Raw genomic sequence first — 17134 nt, 5'->3', positions numbered from 1 at the left:
CTCAATTATGAAATCACAATGGATGCCACCCTTACATTAACTGCTTTAACAGGAGTAAAAATATTTTTAGCTAAAAACTATGTAAGAAACAAAAGTCTACTGATTTTAATTCAAGGCAAACGGCCTTAAAACTGCCAACAGGGGATTTTGATTGAATACTTCTCATATGCTAAAGAGAGCAGCCGTATAGAAGAATTGATACTGGAAGGCAGAAAAGGGAAGTGTTGTCAGAAATGGCAATTTGAATGTTCTTGTGTCTTGCCTAAGTCTTTGTATTTTTCAGTTCACAAAAAATTCTGGATGACAATTCTACAAATTTGCATTTACTGCTAGAACATAACACTAGTAACAGCTAAACTAGCAGTTTCCAGTGAATGAGCTGTGATGAAGGTGCTGTTCTTGATTCCTGAATTCACAGATACAGATCAAATTCATTAAGATAATTTATGCCAAACTAATGCTGCAACTTTCCAACTTGGAGACAGTGACACAGACCACCTCAATCACACTAAGAGACAAAGTATGTAACACAGTTTAAGAAACAATCGAAACTGTGGGTAGACTTGGTCACCCTCATAGGTCCTTTCATCCCCAAAGATTCTATACCATGCCTATGCTCCTATAAGAGTCCAACAACCAAAGATATGTGGGACAAATCCAGGCCAAAATGCCTGGGCCAGAGGCCCAGAGGTAGGATATTAGGCCTCAATGACAGACCAATAAAAGGAAGTAAAAATAAGCAACCATAAAATAAAAAGTGAAAACAATGAAAAAGGATAAAAAGTTACAAGAAAGTAAGGTATGCCTCCCTCAGCCACCACCATTTAGAAGCCATTATACTGCCAAACAGGATGCTGTGTCCTGACTTAAAGGAGCATGTCATCTCAAATTTCTTCGAATAAGGATGTTAGATTGTAACCATTCCTTTACAGTCTACACTAAGTTGTATTACGTTTTAAGCTTTCAAGTTAGTATTTGCAATGCAAAATGATTTTGAAGACTTTAGATGTTACCTACCTGATGCACCTGTTTTATCCTTATTCTCAATTGATGCGTTTTTACTTTTCATAACATCTTCAAGCTCATCATAATGTACAATACAAAGCCTTCTCTCAATCTGGTATAGCAAAGCAGGACACATGTATACAAACAACTCAGGAGATATCGGAGAGCTGGTTTCCAGACCATAATACCGTAGCAGCTGGGTAACATTTAAGCACTGCAAGCAAATTGTACAAACAAAGTAAGTATTTCATTAAAAACTACAGTTATGGAAAATTTAGCATATAACTTGAGAACACAAACAGACAGTAAAAGCGCTGGCCCACAACATTTCACCAGTGCTAAAACGTATCTTAGCTGATCTAAGTGGTTTATGAAAAAACAGTAAAAATATCTGCACTATAAATCCAGACACCAATATAATTTTTGATAGATGTCAGTGAAAATGAGTTTCCATAGTCTTACCATTACAAAGTAGAAGCAATGAAGAAGGAGCAACAGGAAAGGAGTGCAAGAACGTAAATCCAAACCACGTTTTCTAACACTTCTCTTTATTGATCTTCTCTGTTAGGAGTTTCGCTTTTTAATTCAGATTAAAACCTCAACCTCAGCACTCACTCCATCCTTTCCTATCCTGACTTCTTGCTTAAAGCCATGACAGCAAAATGTCCTGCTTCAGCAGTTAACTGCAACAGGGAAGGGAAAGTATATTTACAGTCCAGGCAGAAATAATAGATGCTGAAGGGAGAAATGGAAGAGCTTACACTGACCACAGTGCTACTGAAGCTTCATTTACACTGCTTTGCATCTCCTAGGACAAAGAAATTAGAAGCATGTTGAAAAGAAGGATGCAGTTGTTTCTTTTCGAAAGAGTCTCCATGTAGATTCCAAATATGCTAATCATCTCAGATTCAGAAAGAAGTCCAAAATAAAGGGAAGAGGGTTGTGAGTGAAGTATTAATGAATACTGGGAAGAGAAACAACCCCACCTATAAGCAGGGTATCTCAGAAAGCTTCAAGGAGCTTTTTTATACAGGTAAATACACATTAAGATAGATCTCTGAGAAAAGACAAGCAGACAGAAATTAACACCCCTGCAGTAAACTCAAAACTGTAGCTGTAACCTCTCACCTTTTCACTCTGCAACCTATGTTATGCAATGGTCTCAGTGCTTCTGCACTGATTTGTGGGTATGTACCTTCAACTGTTATGTAACGACAGTGAAAGTCAACTTACCGGTTCTTCATTTAATACTCACCTCCTCACGACCACGTTCATCTTCATTATGATCCTTATGACTATGCGATGGAAAAAGAGCACGTTTTCTTACACTACTCTGTTTACGAGGTGCCTCTCGTTTGCTGGTATGGTGGTGCCCATCCTCATTACCTAAACTGGAATCCTGATGTCCACGACTAGTAGAATGATCGCTACTGTGTTCATGATGGCGTACATGCAAGTGAGATGCATCATGTGCATGATCAAGTTTATGAACACGATTGTGCTCATGCTGATCACCCGAATCATGATCGGGGGCATAGTCTCCTGAAGTCTCACTGATCTTCTTTTGCTTCTTCTTCTGTTTGCGCTGTTTTCTTTCTGGCTGATCTTGAGTTGTGTTTGTCTCTGTTGAAGGTTCATGGTTCTGTTCTCCGTGTTCACTATGACTAACTGAATCATTACGAGAATGATGTGTACCATTATGGTCATGATGATGTAGACGAGGGTGGTGATGACGATGATGACGACTCTGGTCATGACTGTGTTTGCCATCATCTTTTACTGATAGTGCTACTGTCTCTCTCTCAGGGTCACACTTATGATTTCTCTTTACAGCCATGGTTTGGTTTTCTGAATCTGAGTGGCTATGAGGATGATTATGAGAGTGAGAATGCTTTCCTTCCTGGACTTCTAAAGCATATAAGTGGGAAACATGATCATGGCCAATATCATCATGATTTATCATCACTACTTTTACCTCTCCTAAACCAAGGCTTATTAACAGCTTTTCCAGGCCAAAAAAGGATAATCTTCCATTTTCACCATAACGATCAAAAATCTTTTCAATGTAGTATTTTTGTTCATTTTCAGCTTCCAACGTTGAAAATTTACTCGGCATAGATTCTGTTCCTCCATTCTGGAAGTAGGAATCATTTGAGATCTGACAGTCATTATGGTAGTGTCCACATTTCCCTTTGGGACCACGGTGATGTCCATCTTTGTGGCAATGATTGCACTGATGAAAGGTAAATGTCAGCAAACAAATGATGCAAAATTTTGTGTGCATGTGTACCTTCATCTCTGTTTCCTACAAGAAACACAAGGGGAAGCACTTAGGTGTAAGCAATCTCAATGTCTGTACTACATGATTATGTTTGGTGCTTCTTCGTACCAACTGAATGATTCACAAATCCTTTTAGATACCGCCATTCACAGAATAACAATCACAGTATTTTTACTGCAGAAATTGTATTAATATACTTATCCAACAATAGGATAGGCTCTGTATTTTACAGATGCAGTCTTACATACCATACTTACAGGAGGCAGTTACAATAAAAAGATCAGCATTCACAGTCAGTCATATCAGAACATTTTTTGTGTATATTTTCAGAGGCACCTGTGCTTACAATACCATATAATATTGAAAATCTTGTTAAAATACAAATTACAGAAGAATAAACATTATTTTAAACCAATCACACAGTATTTTCTTATTTATGAGGATGACAGGCAGATAATACAGTTGAAAACCCACAGATCATTTGTTCTCTTATGCACTGCTAAAGTACCCCCACTAAAGACACACACTGCACACTTCCCTATTTCACAGAATCACAGAATAGATAAAGTTGATTTTGACTGGTAAATAGTGATTTAAAAATAAATTGTCATTAATGAACTTCAATATATTGCTGAAACGTTTGTATTTTTAGTACTTTTTACTTACATGAGTTTACTGATTTCAAAGATCTAAGTGGATGTTCATTTAAAAATCAGGTTATATGGAAAACATCTGTTTATGTAACTCAAAGTGCTGTTAACGCTGATACAATCAAGCTCAAATAAGTAGTACCAGTTTTTAGAGATTCTATCATCTACACATGTGGTTTTCAACCTAGTATTAAATGCAAGAAACTTACTATTCAACATAAGATAACAAGAGGTCACTGCAGAAGTCCATCTCGTGTTCAGAGCTGGAAACAATTCACTATGTTACAAAGTATGACAGTGTTCTTTTGTCTACATCTGCTAGTAAAAATACATGTAAAGCCAGAATAATCATTCAAAGAAAAACTTTTAAGGAAAAAAATAATCCAAGCTTATGTAAAAATGTCAATGAATTAGAAAGCTAAAGATAAGCCAAGAACTGTATTTTATGAATTCTATTTTCTAGAGACTTAATTTTGGGAAGAGAATAACCTCTAAAATACATGGAGTTTTTAAAGAAAAAAAGAAATCATGTAAAGACTGCCAGGGTTTTCTAGCAAGACCTAATTTGTTCTGCTGGTTACCAAGCCAAACGAAATGTGGAACATTTGCAACAGTTCTGCTGCATACACGTAGTAGACAGTCAAGCCCTCCTATCAGCAAAGGAGCAAACAACAAAAAGAAAGCAGCATGGCGCTTCCCAATCAATCTGAACAGTTGAATGACTAGTTTGAACAGTTTAACAAGGTTAACTAAAATAGACAAAGGAAACAAATAGGGCTTTTTACATGTAACTAGTTACATTTAAAACATGACTGACAAATGAGCTGAGAGAAAGGGTAAGGACAGAAGTTCCATCCACCCCGCTTTCTGCATACCCAAATTCTACCACAACATTACAGCAAATGCAAGGATGTAAAGTAACAAGAAAGCAGGTGAAGTTTATAACTCTTTTTACACTGAAAGCAGTTTTAGTTCCTTATGTGCACCTTGAGTAGAACTGTGACTGATCCTACATTCACAAAGATGCAAATGACCCCATCCACACATCCTAACTTCATACTGTCTTTCAGACAAGAAATGGTAAATTTAGTTGCCTTTCTCAAGCCCACCCTAGCTGTGAACTAAAAGGCAATTTGTGAAATTGGTCATAAAAATGCTTTGCAGCAAACCACAAACATTTAAAGTCCATTTTTATTTCCTAAAATATCAGTGTGTGTTTTGTGCTTAAGAACTTCCAAAACCAATGCATAAAAAACTCCTCAAATAAATTCTCTTGGAAGCGCCTATACGTGCAACAGGTTGGCAGAGGAAAGGAATAAAGGCAAAGAAGGGATACCTTTTAATGACAATATAGAAAATAAATGTGTTAACAAAGAAGACTGAGGGAAAAAAAAATGTTCCTGTTAACCTTCACAGGAGATGAAAACTGAGTTTTCACTGAAGCTTCAACTGCTTGCAAGATTAATAACCACAACAGAACACTCTTTTACAATACTGACCCTCTGCAAATATAAGATCAGAGGAGTAACTGTCAAATGGAGGCACCTGCAACGAAACTGATTCTAGGGACACCAGACAGCTCAATGGGTAATCACTGTATACTGCTGTTTTATTGTGATGAACACCAGTTCAACCATCAGCCTGGAATGACCCCAGTTTGTCTCCAGTTCAATCACCCACATTGCAATTACTATTTTAATGGCTGTGACCATCTTTTCAAGTAAATTAGTTCATCCCCAAAATTTACTGAGATATTATTTTCATACAGTCATTTTCACTCATGGATTCCATGTAAGGCATCCTTAATGTTTGCATAAATACACCACTGGCATTCAAATAGAAACACCAAAAGCATCTCAAAGCACCTTCCAGAAGCTTTCTGAATTCTCCTTTGGGGAAACAGGTAAGTACAGAGTTGTTACCGGTGGAGTACAATGAAACTGCTTGCAAATCTTTATCCAGAAGTCACTGGACTGAGTCACCTCTCAGATTGTAGGATCGTCTGGAAACTCACTCCATAACCTTTAAATAAAGCACATATGCTCTTTCTCACACGGGCTGAGAACCTGGGCTCTGTGACTTACATCATCCCAGGAAGCAGAAACATTCTGGCAGTAAGTAAAGGTACTGGGTCAGGAGTAGGGCTGGTGACTGATCAACAGAGCTCCACATTTCTATGCAGATTTCCATCAATGGGATTTACAATGTTGAATGTTCCTGACTGTGAAGAACAGGTTCAGGATCTGGAATAAGCAGTTAAGATACACACAAGACAAATGAAAGCCCAGGGAGAAAGGTGAACTTAAATACGCTTGCACGGAAGACGGCAGCAGCAGGTAAGTACATGCAGTGTACTGTAATGCTCTAGCAAATCGCTCAATACCTTTTTAACTTCACTTTCTCACTAGTGGAAACAGCTACTCAAGTTTAAGTAAATTTCAGCTACTCAAAGGATACTATTTCTGTACGTAAGACACCTTTTCTCACTCTGCCACATAATGGTAGTAGAACCAGAACAATTCAAATTATTCTCATTTAAGCAAGCATGGATTCAGATTAAAATATCTCTACCAGGAAATTCATGACTTAAGCATGATCATAATCCTTTTCAAAACCTCATGATCTTTTTCATGTGACTGTCTCATACAATACTACGAATACATTACTTTGAAAATGTAGTCACGCATCCCTAATTCTAGTGTTTAGCTTTGAATGGTACCTTTTCTCCATGCCCTATTGGTTAAAATTGTTTGTAACTGATGCCCACGATTCACTGCTGAAATACAAGAGCTGAGCATTATCAGACCAATTTCAAGATCAATTAGATGTCTATTTTCAGTTTAAATAGTAACAACCCTAGCACAATATTTTTAATCTTCTTTTATACAATCTTCTGTACCTTCTATTGTAATTCTTGATACAGAACAGAGATGCTTACAAACCAAACAAACCCATCATAAAAAAGTCTCAAACAGAAGAACTATTAAGAGTTGATTATTTGTTTCTTTTTAAACAAGCATCATTATTCTCTAGGCAATCATAAATAGCTGTCATCTTTAACCTGTCAGGCAGTATTCATATGTGTAGAATACCAGAAAGCTGAAGTTTAAATCCTATACGTTTCAGTGGCACAGAATTGCATAGAGTTGATCTCAATATAGGTACATTAAGACTCTTGAATCCCTCCAAAAGAATATGGAAGGGCAGCCCGAGGACAAGGCTACAACAAAGTTGAAAAAGATTCTGCCTATTACTGCTGTCAGCCTTTGCCTTATTTTATTTACTCATTTGACTCCCTTCTCCCTCCCCAGCTCAGTAATGGTTGGGCACCCAATCTGGGAGACATTGGGGAAACTCCTCTCCTAGCTAGCTGTCAGGTAAGAAATGACAGCACCCATGGGCCAGAGCTGGAAACTGCAGCACCTCCTCCAGTTTGTTGAACTGCAAACAAGAACCAAGTATTGCAGGATTCACGCAGGCAGTGGGACACCTCCACCCTAAGTCAAGCTGCAAAGTTTGAACAAATATGTACATTTACAGTAGATAAGATAAACAGTTCGGCCACACCAGCTGACATAGCACAAACCACATACAGTGCTGCCAAATGTACCCAGTCACCTCCTCATTCATCAATGAAAGCAAATCATTCACACTAAATGCAGTACTGGCTGCATATGCATATACAAGGTTTTAAATCAAAGGTTTGAGGTCAAAGTACCTGAGCAACACAACAGCAGAGTTCTCTTTTCTGTATGGAAAACTCACAGTATTTCTGTGCTAAACCACTGTTTGCCTTTGGTGCTTCATCTATTAAACTAAATCACCTCTGATGAAAGTTGGTATTTTTTTACAGCCTTTTCCATTCAGTTTACCTTGGATTCCTAAAACTTCCCCACAATGCCTTCTATGTCAACTGTTCTTCTTTCATAGCACTTTATTTTTCAGAAGACTTCATTTAAAGCCTGCAGCATAAAAATTACTTTGGGAGATATTTTATTTATCACAAACTGCTTCACTGAAACTAGAAAACTAGTTTGATAGTTAGGCTTTACTCAAAGCAACAAACTTTAGTTCAAGTAATGTGGTCAAACAAAACTCAAACTCAACTGAAAGTCCCATCTATCATTTTTTGTTAGTGTGCAACACCAATCAGAATATTCTGAAGTGCCCAATTTTCTCCCCCTCTTCCCGTTTGCTCCCAACAATTTTAATAACCTGAAATATTTGTAACATAAATGTTCTCCCCTTCCTACGCCCTGTTCCAGGCTGTTTTAGTTTCTCTCCCTTTTTAACTCTATGTTTTCTCTGAAGAATGTTTTGCCCTCTTGTTTTTCTATATGGTGAAGAGTGTCTCTAACTCCTCTAAGCAGTTACTCAGCCTGAACACCACAACATGTAAAGTGTCTTAGTAACACTTCACAGGCAACCAGAAGTTTCAGAGAACTGAGAAACACAAAATGTGTTAAAAATAAAGACAAAGCAAAATCCATACCAAACTACTTAGCTTGCTCAGGACTGAAAAGTGTTTATGTCATTCATTTCTATTGAGAACTGCTCAGAATAATAGCTCTGTGAGAAATGGCTTGCTTTTTTCCTTAAAGAGAAATAAGTCTTGCAATAAGGCCAGCGACCACATGATGACTGACAGCTTTTCTTACAATTCCTGGAAATTTAGATTATTGCCTATACTGCAGGTATTTACACCAATGTACATGCAGGAGGGATGCCTGCAGCCCCCAGCCGCTTCACCTCCAGCAACTGTGGAGTATTTCATACTAATACTCAGTTCAGAAAAAGGCTGGAATCTGAAAATGCAAATGAACCCACAGTTTATTTTCCAAATTCCAAGTTTCTAACAAATGCAGGAATATAAAGCCCTATTAATCTAGCACACATTTTAAAGGTAAATCATGTTTAAAAAGATTAATGTGAATTTAATATACTGCCGTTACTGAAAGAAAGATACCTTAAGAAAGCCATAAAAGCATTTAAATAATAATCATTTTTTGTTTTATCAGTTTTAAGCTGACATTAGTTTCTGGATATACAAATAGGAAAACACTCTACAGAGCTAAAAAGCTGCAATTAACAAATTCTAACTTTAGTTCTCACCCATCTCCTGTATTTTCTTCCCTCTTCAATTTCAGTGAAACAGGTTTGTGGATTTAAGTAAAACTCATTCATTTGAAAATCCAGAGCATGGTAGGAGGGGCACTTTGTAAGAAGAGACTTTTAACTAATTGATCCAAGCAATATTTGCTTAATACCAGATAAGACTTAAGTAGCACAGACAGCATTTATGCATAACTGAACACCCCAGGAAACCTTTAAAAATCTGAAATGTTAAGTATTTCAAATGCTAAATCCTAAGCATGCTAGGAAATGATCCTAAACTAATACAGTAGCAATCTACTAACTCAGTTATCCAGAAAGAGGCATTTATTTTATTTTGAATAGAACTAAAATGGACAACCTTCTTCAAAAAGCCAGTTATTTGTAAGAATTTGCTGAGTACGGGATCCTTCTCAAAGCTCAAAAGGATATAAACCCATCAAAACAGTTGGAAATTGCGTAAGTATTAGTTTTGCTTACCAAGAATTAGCTTTCAGTCTTTCATATATAAACCATACGTAGTCCATAAAACATCTATTAATGCACAAAATTTATAACTGAGCTGGTTTGATTGTGTGCCAGCATTCTACTGTTGAATGAGGTTCTTTCAAGATACCAGTGCTGGGAAGAATTAAATACTTGAACCAGTTACACCTGCATTTTAATATCTTATTTTTCTACCCAGAGTAAGCAAATGTTTTTGTTAGAACTAAGGCTGAGGTTCAACAAACATTCTAAGACAGTGGTGTACTTAAAGCAGCAGTCCTGCCCTCCTCCACTGCCTCATTCACTCATTCCCACAAACCATTTTCGTACAGCATCACATTTGTTTGCTGATCTGTTCATTGTGCAGCTGTACAACCAGATTCTGCTGAAAAAAAAATCAGCCTTGAAAAATAATAAAAAGATTATTTTCCAAGACAGATTACTTTTCCTATCTGGTTCTCTGTGCAGCTGCACAAACACCACAGCCCACACAAAAAAGATTAGCCTTGCTTCTGGTGGCAGCACCAGCTTACAGATTTGGTTGATCTGCAGCCTTACAGTATTTTGGCCTTAACACAAATAAAACAACTGGCCACCTCACAAGGTATTCAAATAACACTGAAAAAACAGCAGTAGATAAATTTCCTATTGAAAGCTACTTGAGAATAATTTATCCAATTTTCTCTTCAATACAGAATAATGTTTGCAATAAAGTGTTGAAACCAGTTGCAGTATTTTTCTTCTTCCTGTAACTTAAAACACTATTTCATGATACGTATTTCATCTCTGAGCTATGTTCAAGCTATGTGCTTGAATTATGCTTAAAGGAATTAAAGGCATGGCTTTGGTATGGGGTTAATTCCTACTATTACAATTAAAAAAACCCCTCCTATCACAGCTATAGTCCAAAAGGGATGATGCATGTCTACTATAAAGCTGATGACTTTATTAAAGCTATAAAGTACAAAGGTCCATTAAAAACCAGGACTAAGGCATGTTTCTGTTACAAGTGCTATGCCAAATTAGTGCCTGGAGGACTATAATTATTAAAGTCTATGTCTAGAGTTTAGTGGTTGCAAATTTTTTTACTTGACAACATATACCACTGATTGAAAGATGTCTTCTATTTAAGTTAATGAAGCACTGTCACAGACTTTTATAAGGCCCTCTGTCAATGTGCCATTCAAATTCTTCTTAGCAAATTCATTCTGTCATGAGTACAAATCAAGAGAAATACTACTCTTCTTAAGAAAGACAGAGCCTTCTTTTCATATGGATGTACAGGCAATCTGGGAAACACAGGCAGCTGCTGGAACCCCTCATACCTTGAGTTAGTGGGCTTCCAAGGATGCCTTTGTTCAATAAATGTGGGAGACAAAAGTGTTCCTAAGGACATCCTGGCTGATTGAGAAGTAACACTGAACCAGTCTGACATGTGACCTAAAATATCCATACGTATTTCAACCGTCAGATCCACCAAGAAAATGCTGAACAAAAATGTGTAATTTCCATCACATTGCAAGTAAGACATCAACAGAATTCATTGCCCAGCTCTCATTTATTTTAGCCAAGATTATTGTCAAAATTTACATGGTCAAAAACCCATTACAGGGTTGATAGTGATGATCGAGGCAACCATCCAAAATGACACAAATACTGACTGGCTTCAAAAGTCACCTACTTTACTACTAGCCTTTCTTAACAAGGCATTAAAGCAACTTTGAAGGGACACAACTTTGATGTGAATGAATGAAAATGTACTTGCAGCATTACTCTTACTGCAAGATTAGAGGCAGAAAAGGGGAAAGGAAGCACAGCCCTTAAGAACCTTAATCTAAAATGCAAACAGCGATATCTTCTAAGCCAATCCTATTAAAAACATTGATGGGCTAAAACTTAAAAATAACATTATGTGTATGTACTTCCCTGTGTCAATCACCATGCAAGTACAGGTATGTCCTAGTAGCAACACAGACAAGCAAGGACAGGAAAGTGAGACTGCATTACCAGTTTTTCTAAAACTATATTACAATTAGATATATCTAACCTAGGCTATGTTGTAATTTGATCTAGTATCAGTTCCTGGTTTTTAAGGTAACTACAATTTGGTACATTCTTCTTCTATACCTGTCCTGAAATGCAGATGTTCCCCTGTCCTTTTCCTTGAGTGTCACCATGTCTTCTTCTTTTTAAGGATTTTCTGAACTAACTGCTGATTTGGTTCAATAACTATTGCGGTCACCATCTTTCCCAATGGGATCACCAGGACATTAATGTTTTCTATGCCACTCCTGGATCACTGATACCTTCCATTTTTATTACTGTTTTCCCTTGCTATTAGGCTGTCTTCATTTTACATGATTCTATTACTTCTTAAGGCTCTGTGTAATTTCTGTAACCCATTTCAATAAGCAAAGCACACTTTTCATCAGGAACTTACTACTTCAATACATCCCCTTAATTACACAAAATCTGTCAATTTCAGTTAATAAGCAACTTATTATTTTTTCCATTATTAAAACTTTCTACTGTCAAACTGTGGTACAAGAAACAGTTAAAAGTTACTTGAAGAGCTACTTGCTGTCTCGACCTTTAACACATGTGATCAGTAAGTGTATCTCGAAACAAATCCATTCTTTTGGGAGAACACGATCATCCTGACTAATCAAGAGGCACATTCCACAAAGGGTGATGTAAAATACTTGCCGTTTTTCTCTTATGACAAACAGAAATGGCTTGGCAGCCTACCACTGAAATTATGGGTTACTGAATGTCTTGGAGAAAGATGTTTATGCTCTTTGGCACTAATAGCTGAATCCATATGAAAACTGGACTCTACCTCCAAAATCAAAGGGTCAATAGTCAGTTGTGACCATTATTTCACAGATTCAACTTCAAAAATATTTAGAGATTCACAGAATGCAAACATGAGTTTCTGTAACAAATGCTTTATTATTCCATATGGATAGTGGAGTCAACATTTTCTGTTAAACGATCCTTCCTTCCTCCCCCTTTGCTACTGTAACTGCCCGTACATCACCCCCTTCCCAAGTCTGCTGAGTGCATCAAAGCACAAAATACCTGACTGTGATCACATTAAAGCTATTGAAAGTAAATGCATTATGTGATCAGGGCTGCACATCTTTCCTACAAAATCTAGACAACTAGAACTATGGGATTTCAAATTACATGTTTAACTGATTAAGAGATTACAAAACAGACTTGTGGTAGAAAGCAGCTTAAACCACCAGGCTAAACTGACAGAAATCTATCAAACTGATAGGCATCAGCAAAATTAAAATCTACTGGAAGAACCAGTTACGAATCAAGACAGTTACAGTCCATCCACACCTCTAAACTTATTTTCATATCTAAAATAGCTCAGTTTAAAATATCATTAAACATAAACAGTATGAGAATTTAATCCTGAGAAGAAGCCTTTCATTCCAGCCATCAACACCTGAAGACACCCGAGCACTTGGGTGCTGTTAGAAGAGTCTGAAGTTTTACTTTTCTTTTTTCTATATGCACAACAGTTTCTTGTGAATCCTCTGATGCTCTTCATGGTCATTAAGTTTTTATGATATCTAGTCAATAGCATAACATAGCAGACGACCTCTCACTGACAGGTTAATCAATAAATAGGTTTGCTATTTGGCACCCAAATGCATATTTGGCATCCGTATCTACGTAGTACTCTACCAGAGTCCCCGACCAGAGAAGTTTTCAACATAGGGGGAAATCTTATAACCTGATGCCTGAGTAATAACTGTTGAAATACCATTTTAGAAATTTAGCAAAGCTAATCATGGATCTTATCTTTGGCCAGGATAATTGTATCCTCAAAGCAAAGTACAACAAATTAACAGAAATACTAAAAAGTATTTTCTTGTCTGGTAAGCTAAGCTCACTGTTTACACATTTATGATTAAACTACACCTACTTTCAAGTTTTTAGCTTTAATACTGTAAATGTAATAAGTCTATTACTGGTAAGAGGACTGTAAGGTAAAGTTAAGGATCCTCCTTTGCTTGTTGTCAAGTAAAACCAGAGCAAACCATAACTGCATGTACAGAAAACAGCAGAGCATGTATTACTTCAGATTATTATTCAATCACTTCCTGGAACTACTGTGTTATGTTTTTGATAAGGGCAAAAAGTCAGGAAAAATGTATTTTTTTCATAGTTAAAACACATCCTTTTTATTTGAAGAAAAATGCACTCCTCTCAATGTTTCACTTTGAGAATATTTTGTTTATGAAAATGTAATTAATCCTTTGCTTTTCATGCCCACATTCTGATTTTTTTTGTTAACAGTTAAGCTGTAGTAAGACAGAAAATTCCAGTACATTAATTTATTTGTAGAAGCACTTGGAATTTTCCCTAAAGTGAAAATTTGCCTTTTTTTTTTTTCCCCTGAAGAACTCAACAGGAATTATGCTGTTTTATTCTAAAACACTGTTTTGATTTGTCCACAGTCCAATCAATAAAAACCCATTAAAATATTAAATCCGTACATTTTAAGGGGTTTTGGCTTAAACTACACTGCAATTAAACTATGAGAGGTGTTCCTATGCATTAAAGGCTAAAAAGCACAAAAATAATGTACTCTTTCATTAGACAAATGCAGCCACTTAGCACTGATGAAACAGCAGTTTCTGTGGGGAATACAAGACCAGGTAGGTCTTCAAAGGCAGTGAAAGTGTTTTTACATTGCCTAGCATGACTGCTTACTGCAATTAATTTGAGCCACAAAGTTTGATACAAAGAAACAGAAGTGAGTAATAATAATTTATTACAGTTGCAGCATCATTAAACCGTCTCATCTTAATCCATTCTTTAAGGATTACTCAGCATAAGCCCCTTGCGTTCCTTTCCCTACTACTTAATATACACAGTCAGCAAGAGCCAGTATGGGAATTTTTGCCCAAAGCCACTAAAACTGAAATTCTCCCAGGATTCTCTGTACCTTACCCTCCAAGATGAAGGTGCATAAATTTGGACTACACACCTTACACAACTGAATCACTTCCCTGCAGTATAAAAACAGTAACTGTGTCAAAACCTAAGTTTTGCATGGGAGGAAATTTTGGCTGTTTGCAAACAAGCAAATAAAATAAAAGTCTAGAATGTATTACAAACTTTAAGAAATTATCTATGGGCATATTATAATAAAAAGCTAAATTTTGTTATACATCTTGCCGCAACTATTGTGTAGTTAACTGAATATATGGTACAAGTCTTCAGAGCAGCTGGACGATTCAAGCACCATTACCTAATACAATGCCTCTGCTAGACACTTGCCTCAACATGCAGTTCAGAATGTGATGGCAAGTCTATTCTGTTTATGTACTCTATTAGACATCAAATAAACAAGAATATTTTATTTTTATTTAAAAAACTCAAACAAACAAAAACCCCACAAACACCAAATATGGAGCAATGCAAGGCTACCACATTATTTAGACTGCAGTCAAGTACCATATCTCTAAAGTTGTAATGCTAGCTAGCACAAGTTAGACTTGTACTTTTCAACTGAGATATTGGCTTTTATAGACAGATATATTCAGGTCAGCAATAAATAAAATGCTTCTATGCTCTGCAAACAGAACTAGCAGATAAATATAGCCTAAGTTAGATGGTTTGCATTTCATGAAGTAAGAGTACTTACCAAGGTAGTGGAGCCCTGACTTAAAAGAGTTCTTTCTTTACAGGAATGGATCACAGAAATTGCATAGAGCCTTGAGAAGTAATATAATCAGTTCTAACATAGACTACAATATTCCACTTGCCAGTAAAGAAGCTCTTTCTGGACTGCTCTATATATAATATGAAGTAGTGCACATAGTGGCAAAATAAGACTTCAACCCAGATGAGTATCTGCTCACTATTGCCCTTGCAGGAAACAGTTGTAGTATTATTAGTAATTGTGAGAGGTGAGTTAAACTCAATTTACAGCTGTAGAAATGCCATATGGTTACTATCACAAACAACTTCAGAACCAGTCATCCAGGGTATACAGTGCTACTCAGTCCTACTTAAAACGCAAATCAATATTGGCAAAATATTGCAAATCAAGTCATAGGCTCATGGAATGGTTAGGGTTTGAAAGGACCTTGGGCCATGGGCAGAGACGCCTCACACTAGACCATGTCACTCAAGGCTCTGAATATTAATAAAATACTCAAAACACTTACTTGAGGAGAGTAGCTTGGGTATTAGCTGTATTTTTACTTTGTTAGGTTTGAGTATCAAAGCCAAAGTATGGCTGCAAGCTATCACCAGCAGTAAGTTTGCTGACAAGAGGAACTATTTATAGGTACCAATCACCAGCTGTAAATAATTTACAATTTAGTTATCTTTCAGAATTCAAGATATAATTTTTGTCCAATAATCATCACACTGCAGTGATAAAAATGCTGCTGCAATAAAAACATATGAAGATTGGTTTATTAATGTGTTACAAGTCAGGTAATCTTGAGACATCTATCTTTATATATAAAGTTTATGACAGCACCTATCTGGAATTCACTTTTTATTACTATGAGCTGTGATTGGAAACTATTTTGAAAGTGTTTACGACCTACATGCAGAAATAGTGCATAAAGTCTCTGTTGATCATGATTCTATGGAAATCTCGCAGTCTTGCATAAAACATCCTTCATACATTCTTAATCTGAAGTTTTTTGTCTCATATATGCATTTACAAAAAGACTAACTGCAGGAATATTTCTACAGGACTTAATTTGATTAATAAGTTTCAAATGTGATCATAGTTATTCACTGACTTTCAGCATTATGCAGACTTTATCTCAGTTCTTAGATTGGTTTAGCTACTTATCAATGAATTCAGAAAGTCTGCCACTTAAGCACCAAATGCTTACAGTACTATTTTCTGTACCTTTTAACAGTTACAGCTCTAACTCCTCTGGAGTTAGTATTCCACATTTTGTACATACTTGGTATCTTGTTTAATACTGAGAGGATCTGATTGTCAACACAGAAGAAAAACAGAAGTAGGTTTCCATAGCAAACTTCATCATAAGACTACAGATATGTTCCTTGTAAGTGAAAATGAGATTTTAGTACTGCTCTTCAAAAAAAAAACCTTAACCAAAACCAAATACCACCCCCCAAGCAAAAAAAAAAAAAAAATCAAACCTGGAGATCAGTTTTATTAATTTGCACTGCCAAAAATCTCTAATAAACACAACCTAACTGATCTAGGTTAATTTTGCTCATGTTCAAGATCCATTTAAGAATATTTCCTATTCTGTTCATGTTGTTCACAGAGCCACAATAACAGACAAATACACATAAATTCAGGCTCCCCCAGTAGACAGTGCAGTATAAGTTCTGGAACAGGTCCATACACTTTTAGTAGCAATCTAATTTTGCAATAGAACAACCTGCAAGATTTTCTTCACTTGTGCTTCTGCTTTGGAAAGTATCAAGCTATAGAAAAGGTGATAGCCATATGAGAATGAAGCTCATAGGTCATCAAAAGCTGAGAAAGAACAGACAACAGCTGAGTCATTCCTCCTCTGCTGCAATGAAGTCAGAAAACTGAAAGAAGATGAAGCAGCACAATGTGATACCC

At 36.5% G+C, this 17134-nt stretch overlaps 1 protein-coding gene across 5 annotated transcripts in view; it reads right to left on the bottom strand.

Moving 5' to 3' along the window:
* SLC39A10 (solute carrier family 39 member 10) overlaps positions 1–17134 on the bottom strand; it is a 123104-nt gene that overhangs the window by 19797 nt on the left and 86173 nt on the right. For 4 of the 5 annotated variants that reach the window (XM_031045843.2, XM_031045844.2, XM_005145567.3 and 1 more), the window contains 2 exons: positions 2261–3310; positions 1018–1219 (listed from right to left, as the gene is read on the bottom strand). In XM_031045843.2, coding sequence (XP_030901703.1) covers positions 1018–1219; positions 2261–3301 — 1243 coding nt within the window. In that variant the 5' untranslated portion in view covers positions 3302–3310. Of the gene's footprint in view, positions 1–1017; positions 1220–2260; positions 3311–17134 lie in introns of those variants that run through there. The other variant, XM_031045847.2, reaches the window with a different exon arrangement.

Source organism: Melopsittacus undulatus, chromosome 8 (assembly GCF_012275295.1).
Source record: "Melopsittacus undulatus isolate bMelUnd1 chromosome 8, bMelUnd1.mat.Z, whole genome shotgun sequence".
Classification (NCBI taxonomy): domain Eukaryota; kingdom Metazoa; phylum Chordata; class Aves; order Psittaciformes; family Psittaculidae; genus Melopsittacus; species Melopsittacus undulatus.
This window is presented reverse-complemented; position numbering and strand designations above follow the sequence as displayed.